This window comes from Indicator indicator, chromosome Z (genome assembly GCF_027791375.1).
Source record: "Indicator indicator isolate 239-I01 chromosome Z, UM_Iind_1.1, whole genome shotgun sequence".
In the NCBI taxonomy this organism is placed as follows: Eukaryota; Metazoa; Chordata; class Aves; order Piciformes; family Indicatoridae; genus Indicator; species Indicator indicator.
In genome coordinates, this window is record NC_072053.1 from 36,169,673 (window position 1) to 36,179,927 (window position 10,255).

The 10,255-nt window shown below is 37.6% G+C and overlaps 1 protein-coding gene across 1 annotated transcript; it reads right to left on the reverse strand.

The window, feature by feature from the left end:
- Positions 1 to 642: 642 nt before the first annotated feature.
- On the reverse strand, positions 643 to 10,042 carry UTP15 (UTP15 small subunit processome component). Its single transcript, XM_054397881.1, has 12 exons — positions 9,953 to 10,042; positions 9,312 to 9,404; positions 9,043 to 9,227; positions 7,718 to 7,896; positions 6,895 to 7,020; positions 6,208 to 6,343; positions 5,041 to 5,125; positions 2,689 to 2,838; positions 2,397 to 2,498; positions 2,047 to 2,180; positions 1,493 to 1,551; positions 643 to 999 (listed from the first exon to the last, which is right to left on the reverse strand). Exons 1-12 carry the CDS (start codon positions 10,040 to 10,042, stop codon positions 776 to 778), a joined length of 1,563 nt encoding a protein of 520 aa, XP_054253856.1. The 3' UTR covers positions 643 to 775.
- Positions 10,043 to 10,255: the final 213 nt, after the last annotated feature.

A 10,255-nucleotide genomic window follows, 5' to 3' on the forward strand; every position in this document is an offset into this window, starting at 1 on the left:
GTTCACATTAATTTTAAGGGGGACCAGCTATCACTCCACACTATAGAGTCAAAGATTATTAAAATTTTAGGTAGAACCTTTTACTTTACTGCAGATTTTCTCAGTGGTGTGCTGTTTACTTACTGTATTCATTTAATATAAATTAAGTTCCCTTTCAAAGTAAGAATTATCTATTTTTTTTGAGAGAATTATAATTTGTAAATGCATATGCACCACTTAACAAATGTTTCAGTACACATAAGCATACACTTGTTTTCTTGAGTCATTCTACTGCTTCCTATGAATTCATGGAAGTCTGAAATAGAGATAAAGCAGGGAGGGAAAACACAACGTAGTCATGTGTTATAAAAGGAGTCATGGTTTTATTCTGATGTCCAAGTATGTGAGATGGGATATTAACCTTAAATAAGGGCAATGACACATTAGGTAAGTCTCAATTATTTTCTAGTAAAAATAATCTGTTATTTTCTGATAAACAAAAGTGGAAAATTGTTGACAGCTGGTCTAAATAAAATAATGATTTAGCACTGGATGCATAAAACACCTTCAAAAGTTACATAACTTTAGAATAAAACTTCAAAATTCAATTGTTTGCAAAATATTGCATGGAAAAATCTTGAAAACATTCCTTTTCCTATTTTCAATAATTCAGCCTATTTAAAGCCACATCTTGAGAGGCTTATTTTGAAAGTCACTATTACAAAAAGTTACCAGGAGAACAGGTATTTCACAAGTCCACATTATTTTTGTGACAAATTTTGGTGATAGTTGTCAGTCAATTATTCATACTTGTTTCAATGGTCTCTCCAAGACCATTACTTTTACTCTCTTCTAGATAAGCAGCTCTTTTCCTCGTAAAAGTAGCAAACAGTGTATCCATCATTCCCAAAACTTCCAGTAGTTCCTCTTGATAGTCAATCTCTTTTCCTATGGCTTTCTGAAGTTTCAAGAACTGTCTATCAACAACTGCCGACTGCCCAACCACAGGCTGATAAATGTCTGGAAAGAAAAACGTCACTTAAGAATCCACGTATCTATAAAAACATTAGAATTATATTATTAGCTAGCCAGAGATGCATTTAAGGAGTCTGGCACAAGTCCAACATTATCAACAAAAAAAAAATCATAATGGAGTTCTGAAAACAGTGTTAATTATTGGTATATACTTACTAACAGTAAGTCAAACTAACAAATACATGTTTTTACAACCTCAAATACTGTTTCTGTCTCATTGGGGAAGTGGAAGTCACTAGTGCTATCTATTTAAGTCTAGAACCAGGAAGTATCAAAGATACTTAAGAAACCATGGGGAGTTTCCTGCAGCCTGTGCAAATCAGATGCTGACTGTAGTCGAAGTTCTCTGGTAGTATTTCTTTCTGGATCATTAAGTTCACAGTTATTAACAAACCCAAAATTGTTAGGTTTCCTAAAAATGCAATCTTAGTTTACTTCCAAGCTAGCTGTACAGCATTGAGAATTTCTGTCTACTTACCAGTGATTATATCTGCAACAGTCACCAGTGTAGAAGTAAATCTAGGATCAATCACACGCCTGTAAAAATAGAGCACATATTATTGCTTTGTAAACTGCCCTCCTTCTCCCACCAACACAGAGCCTTCTCATGAAGGCATACAGAATTTTTTCTTCATGAAGAGATGTCACAGAACAGCAGTCAAAGTCAAAAAGGGCTACATACATAGTATTAACTACTTCAGGAAGGCAATGGGGGTTGGGAAAACTGGCAAAAGACTCAAAAAACTCATGTCTTCAGGTACATGAAGACATGAGTTTCACCAAGGAGACATAATAGACCAAAGGTAGGAAGTGGCAAAGTAGTAAAACATACTCACTCCTACTATCGATCAATAAAATTGTTTTCTGCTAACTATTTCTGTGCTATCCCAGACTCTGATATCGGAAAGCTGTATACATATGTCATTTCAAGAATACCTGTGTTCTACTCATGATCTCTTGAGACTGACACAAAAGCTACTAAGAAAGACCAGTCTCAAAACAGTGAGGAGAACATTCAGGTTAAAGTAATACCTTGCCACAAAGGTAAGAAGAAGATTGATTTGCTTCTCATCTCGGCCTGCAAGCGCGCTCCTCAGCGTTCCTCTGCGATGTAGTTCCTGCATGACTGCAACTGTAACTTCAGGAGTATAAAGCCTGATGGGTGGCTGGACACACACAGTGGAGAGTTTAGCATCAAAACAACACCTTGACACATAAAACAGAGCTGGTATCAGCCAAACTAAAATGGAACCCATACACGTTGGATTAATTTCTAGGTATACACTGCAGTAAAATTAATTTGCTATACAGTAAAATGATCCACATCAGATGAGAGCAAACAACTCTGAGACAGGAAAAAAAAACAAACCAAAAAGCATTACCTCCAGTACTGCATCAAGGGCCTTGGAAGACTGAAAGCTCTTTAGCAGCTTGTCATACTTCCTCAAAACACGTTTTACAGGTTTACTGACACAGAAATCTTCCTAGAATTGGAAGATGAGTCCAGAATAAGACAGACAGACACACAAAACGGATTATAAGTATTACAATGAATGTCTTTGTATCTCTTTATATCTTTCCTCCCTTCCCTATCTTCAGCGTTAATGAACACACACCAAAAAAAAAAAAACCCCAAAAAAATGCTTTAGTATACATTTTCTCACCACCCTATACCTGTTTTGGCATGTAAGTTCTTCCTTTCACATAGGTTCTATATGCTGGTTGTCTCTTCTTCACACTCTTTTCTTTCCTTACTTCAGGTTTTCTGTGTTTAACATTTAGCACTCCATTGGTCATGCCTACAACTATGGTTTCATCTTCAGGCTAAAACAAAGAAATTGTAGAGTTATGAACCTAGTGTTTTCTTTGATGATGCATGCTCTGCTACACAAATTTTATAATTTTTATGCTTCATGGTAAGGCTCCAACCACAGTATCATACAATAACTTATGTGGGAAGGCAGTTTTATGATGTTCCATGGTCAAACACCGTGTTCAAAGCAGAGACAGCTCCAAGGCTATGACAGTAAGCAGCATTAACCATCTAATAAACCTTTTAAAAATACCTAGAGGGACTACAGCCTGACTATGGGAAACGAGCAAAAATATACACTAACATCCTTCTGCATCTATGATCTATGACAGGTTTTGGTTTTTTAACAGTGTACAACTGCCTTCAGCTGTTACATGTCATACAGCAGACATGAACACCACCTATGACAAAGCAGGATTTGGGGAAACAAGTGAAAGTTGTTCAAAATACCAGTCACTAGTATAAATTTCACAAACATACCTAAGGTTTTATCTATTTTATCTATTTGGATAGCCTTAATATCATTTAGAAAGCCATACAATCCCATCTTTTCTAAAATTTGATTATAATTTTAAATGATGTACTGACTTCACATATAAAAATACTAAGTTACTATTAACACATAATTCTATGAAAACATTATCTGAATACTCAACTGCTGGTGAGAAAAAAAAAGCGTTACGAATCACTGCCTAAAAAACCGAAAACTCAGAAAGTCATGATACCAAACAGATCCATCGTTAACCCACATCCTAAATCCTATGTGAATCACTCTCAAAAAACAGTAGCAGACTCAAAAAAAAAAAAAATGAGAAAAGCCTAAGGGTAATGAAAGATTATGGCTTGATTTAAAACAGATTTAAAACAGGTCAATGTGTCTTTTAAGGGCAACAAATGCAGCTAATAAAGGTTCAAATGGAACAAAAGGGAAGCAATTCTTCACACAAATTAATAACAACCTGGAACTTACTGTCAATGAATCTAGTGAAGATTAATTTTGTCAAAGCTCAGGGCAAGACTGAGCAGGTTTACGTAAGAGAAATTCTTTGCATTACAAAGAAATTACACTCTAATGAGCTTGTTTCTCATCTGAAAACAAGGTTGGAATAATATCAGGAAATTTATACACATTTGCCTTGGTTTTAGTTTTTCATACACATTTATGTATGGCTATAGTTGGACACAGCATATGGAATTAGACCAGAATTTGGTTCGACCCAGTAAAGTCACTCCGAGGTTCTCATATGACCATTTAAAGTTCAATTGGTTTTAGTCAATAGGAAACAAAAAATTATGTTCCAAATTATAGATACACACACCTGTAGAGAGGTATTTCAAATTTTGTGGCTGCTGTAAGGACTTAAAAATATGGAGGATTTTTTTGTTCTGTATTCTTCTACCTCAAGCAAAAGTAATTCAAAACTCATGTAGCTCTAGCTCCCTAGGGAACAAGGTAAGAAATGAAGAAAGGAAGACACACACCATCCCCTAGATTTCAGAAGAGCAGGCCAAGAGTAAAGTAGCAAAGATAATAAAGATTCTGCACAGTCCCTTTTTCACATGTCCTTCAGAAGCTACGTAAGAGGGCAACTATATGATGCCAACATTGTTTTAAAAAGTGGTGCCAACCTCCAAATTCTGGGTAAGTGGCGAGCAGACCACTTATCTATTAGAATTTAAATGTTTCAGAGAAATGAGTCTTTCTGTTTCCAAGGCACTGAGACGCATGCTGTGGCAAACCAGTTTGTTCATGCTCACCTCTTCACCTCTTTTCATCCTCAGACCAACCCCATACCAACAACTTCTAAAACAAGTTCACCCTATTCTAAATTTCTCAACAAATTAAAACTTTTTTTATTTACCACTGCTACATAAGAAGACTCACAAGATTACTCAAAAGAGATCTAGCAGAATCTTCTTAATGTCAATGGATTTCCCTCCTAAACTGAATGCTTTCCCTAAGATATATGCTGTCCTTCATAAACACACAACTTTGTACAGACCTAATCTGGTAACATCTGGTATTTGAATATATTATATTTAAAACCTCTTAATGCACTTTTAACTCGGGAGGAATGTATTTAATCATCCTACTTTGCATGCACAGCATTCTTCTGAAACACACAGCAGTAATGAAAGCAAAAACTACCTCCCTCAATGACTTAAAAGGTATCAGTAACTATCTTGCATACAAAGATTTCTAATGTACTTACCGACAACGCCAGACTGAGGATGGACGTTGCATAGTTAAAGCTGTGGACTACTTTGTAAGAAGTAGTACTATAAATCTTCACATGCCTACATGGAAGAGTAATGATTAAAACCTTGTTAGTAGTGCCTTATTGTAGACACTTCACAGGAATTTTGTCACTCTCAACGTCTACAAATCATTTAAAGAAATTAAGTATTTATGCAAAGCATTCTTCAGACCACCAGTGTACTCCTTAGTTATTACCTCTCCTGCAACAGAAAGGTTCTGTTAACAGACACACCAAAGTCAAGAAAGGATTACTCTGACACAAGAAAAGATTAAAATGTTATGAGATCCACAGAAGAAATTGAAGGCAGACGTAGTGACTGTCTGACTTCAGTAATGCTTATGAGGAAACACTAAGCAAAGCAATTCTTTGAGTTTGTTCTTAAATTTTAAATTTAAGATGTACTGACAACTAGTAGAAGTAAATCCATTGTCTTCTATTCAGATGCTCTTTAATGGCTTGGTTGAAGGTACAAAACATTCAATGAAAGGGAAACCTTAACGTGACCACTCTATGGCAAACAGCTGCACAGCTGAAGCTTATGCATTGTAATCATAAAGCCTATGAAAGCCTATGAAGTACAGGAGGAAGGGAAGAAAGAAGGAAGAAAACAAATCACTACAGTTTCAGACCACTTCATATTTCTAGTTTCAGACACAACAGACTGAGTGTTGGTACTTAGCAACTCAACCTAAGGTTAACAAATGAGAAAGCAAGGAGGACATATTTCACCTGTGCACCTTTGGTACAAAAAAAGGCATCAGAATAGAGACAGAAAAACAAGCTTTATAAAGGTAAGTATTATAATACTTTCCATTATGTAAATTGCATTTAAGGAAAACTACATTACAGAGACTGCAAATGTCAGTTTAGAGATTCAGAAAAATTAATGCTTGCTCAGAAGTTCCTCACATGCATTCCTAAAGAGCACATGCAACCCTAACTGACTGACACTCAGGCTAGTAAGAGGAAAAAGGCTGAATTGTATCACAATACCTACCTTGGCTCCAAGATAAGTTTTCAAGCCCACAAAACATACTCTGATTCACAGTGATGTATAAAAATTTTCAAAGAAAAGCCCTAAAGAATTCAAATCACAACAAAGTCACAAAATACACTAACCTGTCCAGCGATCCTGACAATAACCTTTGTCCAGAGCTGTTCAGGCATAAACAAGTTACAGTTTTATGGTGATTTTTAAGTGAAACCAGTAATTGTCCACCTTTTAGTACATCCCAAACTTTGACATATCGACCTCCTGTGAGAAAAAAACACACAAAACAGTCTGACATACATACACATACATGCTTCTTGGGAGAAGTTCTCACGGAGTGCTATCATGCCTCCTTCTTAACAGTTTCCTGTACCATTATTCCCAACCACTAAGACTATCTCCTGGGACGAGACACTTTACAAGCCTACTCTTTCTTAGGCCATTCTGCAGGCATAGCTGGGTGATTCAACATACTTACCAAAAAACAAAGAAAAAAAATTCATCAAAATCTAAATACCTCTGTGTTACAGGACTTCCAATGCAGTGGCAAGAAAAAGCCTTGCTATCATTTAGAAAGCCATACAGTCCCATCTTTTCTAAACTCCTTAAATGTTCATTCTTTCACTTTAGCACTGGGTCAATTAAAGTTTGTTTCTTGTCAGGAGAAATGTCATTTTTTTAAACTCCTAAAGACCTGTGAGAAATCCAACTGTGAGAACTTCACTACCAAATGAAAACAAGAGACAAGTAAGAAGCAGCAGAAGCATTTCTCAAATTAGGGCCACAGAAAAAAAAAAATTATTTTATTGAAGTACCTGCAGATACTAGAAGCCCACCGGAAGGGAACAGGAGCACACTCTCCACAGGCTGACCATGTTCTATTGTCATGACACTATTTTTCATTCGTGTGTCAAACAGTTTCACAGTGTGATCATAGGAACCTGCAGACAACACAGCAAATAGCTTTGGTTTCCTAATTTCAATTTCAACCTTACCTTTAGAACACTTTGTGATTTACCTTAGTTGCCTTTGGGCAACATAAGTCTTCTAATTCTACATGTAGAACATGTCTTATCTTAGCCATTTAAATCTTAGTTTTACTGCATTTCCATTAATAAAGTGTATTAATAACAAACACCAGACAAGCTGATGAAACCTAGCTTCTTGTGCTAGGAATACTATTTTCTTTGTAGCAATTTACCATGTATTAAGAGAAAGCTACTTCTAGGAAAACCAAAATCAACTGGTTTCAAAGAACTCCTCACACAACCTTTCGAGTTTACCAGTTTTGAGCTGTACCAACCACAACAGAACTAGTGTCCTCCTTCAGAAAACTGATAGAAGACTATCAATCCCATCTAAAGGACTTTCTCAAACCTTTCAAAGGGCAGTCAGAACAATCCTATCAACTCCAACAGGCCAAAGCAAAAGATGTTAGAAATTAGTTCACTCAGATTTTCTCTATAAACATCAGTGTCAAACTTTAAAAGCAAGAGAAAAGGAAATAACCAAGTAGGCATTCAGCCGGAAGACAACTCTTCCATGTTTTAAATATAATAATAAAATACTGTAACAAAACTATCTTCCCGCAATTTTCTTCAATTTCATCCAAAAGAAACATATGTTACAAATCCAAACCTGTTATAAAGACATCTGCATTCACTTTACTTGGACAGCCACATCTCACATAGTCCGTATGTTCATTGTATGAAATGATTTCTGTACCACTTGGGATATCCCACAAACTTGACGCATAATCATCACCAGCAGAAAATATTCGGTACATATCAGACAGGAAGCCCACAACATGAACGGGTCTAGAAACAACAATATCCAAAGTTAAAACATGTACTTGTTTCCACAAGAGTTTGTCTGCATGAAGAACTTAGTAAAGTATTCTCTCCAAATTAAAAGTGCAAAGTGATCACTGTTGGAAGTTACAAAGCCTCATTTTAGAGGTTAAAAACACTTTAGTTTTTATATTTCCAGACAATGCTGACAGATGCTTACTTAAGCACTGATATGGTCTGCCTTAAAGGTTTTACAGGTTTACCTTGAGGCTCACTCAAAAGCTGCAAATTCTGCATTTGTTACTTAAGAGTTCTATGGCCTGGCACTCTTCCTTTAGAAAAAATTTTAAAGGCAAATTTTAGGTATGACCGGCTTGGACACTTTTCTTGTCCTTTAAAATCACTACTTAAATCTGTATTATCACTGTAATATCCCAAAAGATAATTACTTTGTCAGAAACACAGATTCTCTGAATCTTATTACAGCTACATTAACGGTAGGGACATAAGACAATACTCAATCAGAAAATACAGACCTCAAATAGAAACATTCTTAAGGTTCACCTGTGTGCTCGTCAGCGATCTCCTGGTCTTCCATATCACAGAAATCTGTTTAACCTAGGCACTGCCTTCTCCTCACAGGTACATCAGAACTCCTCTTCAAACTCCTTCCCCACCACAACCCCACTCCATTATTATGGACTTCTTTTCTGGATTTGTTTGGTTTATTGGCTTCAGGATTGGGGTTTTTTTTCGGTGGTTTGGATTTTTTTGTTGTTATTTTGGTTTGTTTGTGGTTGGGTGTTTTTTTTTAAGGGATTCCTGCTATTTCTGACATACCTCTTCACTGTCTGTTTAACCACTTCTTGGTTAAGAACACTTCCTACCAGCATCACATAAATGAGCTTACCGCTGACATGCAGTCACAAGACTGTGTCTACACAATGTAAGAACAGACACCATGTATTTATTTTTCCATGTACTCAATTCATATTTAAATTTAAAATAACCCACACTTCCAATTTTGAATTAAATTTAACCACCTTTCACTAAGATGTACAGGAGACAGTGGCAAGCAACCTAAGTGGGTATTATTCAGATTTTCAGCAACATGCAAAGCAGACATATGCAAATACATACGTCAATACACACAATGAAGAAAAACAGTCTTACTTAGTGTGACCATCAAATTGTCTCAGAGGTGCTCTTCCACTAACATCAAAGAGGCGTATGCTCCCTTCCTCACTACCAGCAACAAGCAGATTGCCATCATCTCTGTATGTGGCACAGTAAGCAGCATCTTTGAAGCGAGAAAATGTTTTGATAGGTTCCTGAGAGTATCGACCATAAATGTGGATCTAGAGAAACAAGAAGACATTAAGTTAGCTCATACGATACTAATTGAAGGACAAGAGCAGGAAAATCTCAGAAAAGGTACTTACCCTTGAGGAGGCTGTGACAGCATAGTTATATGGAGAAACTGGGGAGAAGTCAATTTTATTTACTGCACCAAACTCCTTTATCTGAACAGGTGTCTAAAACAATTGCAAGAAAGATCAGTAAATAGACATGTAAGCACTGTCAAAAACGAAACCACAGAACAAAACCTACTCTTCCTCCAAAAAGCTCAAAACTCGATTTAAAAACAAAACCAATTTTTAAAACAGTCCTACCGAGCACTTCTGCCAGGCCAGTTCTGCCCCTATGTATTTTTTCCAATTCATGCATTACAAATGACCCATTAGGTAAGCGTCTAGTGGAAAAAACCTTATTCACTCACACACGTTTTAAAACACTTAAGAGTATACAGAAATAGACACATGGAATATATAGGAAAACAGTAAGACATAAAAATAATAGGACGGTAGCTACGACTTTTGACCAATTTGGGGCACACTTCAGCGCCACTTCTCAGGAAGCCGTTTAAGTTTTCAGGGCAGTAGTGAAGAACTGGTTCTAATCGAAAGCCACAGTATGTCGGCGAGACAGGAATGGACCTGACCGCAGAGCCCATGCCAGAGACACGGTCAGAGGATCCGGCCCGCTGCCCAAGCACCACACGCCCCGAAGGCCTGCTTCCTACCTTGTAGCCCCGCCAGTACACCGTGTCCTGCGTGATCCTCTCCCCGAGCTTAGGGAACCCCTGAACCACCACCGGCTTGTACGTGGCCATGGCTGAGTGGGAGCGGGAGCCGGAGCCTTCGGGCAGAGCAAAAGCCTGCACCACTCCTCCTCACAGGACAGCTCCCGCCTGCGAGCCCTGACAGGCAGGTGGCTCTCTGGGGTGAGCTCCGTGAGGGCCGAACGAACCGCCGCCACCGTGCCCGTTATGGCGTGCCCCGCACCTCCCTCGAGGAGAGCACCGTCCGCACGTGGAGAGCGTCAT

What these genes read in the sequence shown, in the direction of transcription:
- UTP15 (XM_054397881.1), bottom strand. Translation starts at nt 10,042, where the DNA reads ATGGCCACGTACAAGCCGGTGGTGGTTCAGGGGTTCCCTAAGCTCGGG. An exon ending in TTGTCAGGATCGCTGGACAG is followed by an intron (nt 5,126 to 6,207) that starts GTTAGTGTATTT and finishes TCTTCCATGTAG; the next exon opens with GCATGTGAAGATTTATAGTA. An exon ending in TGTTGCAGATATAATCACTG is followed by an intron (nt 1,000 to 1,492) that starts GTAAGTAGACAG and finishes TTTTCTTTCCAG; the next exon opens with ACATTTATCAGCCTGTGGTT.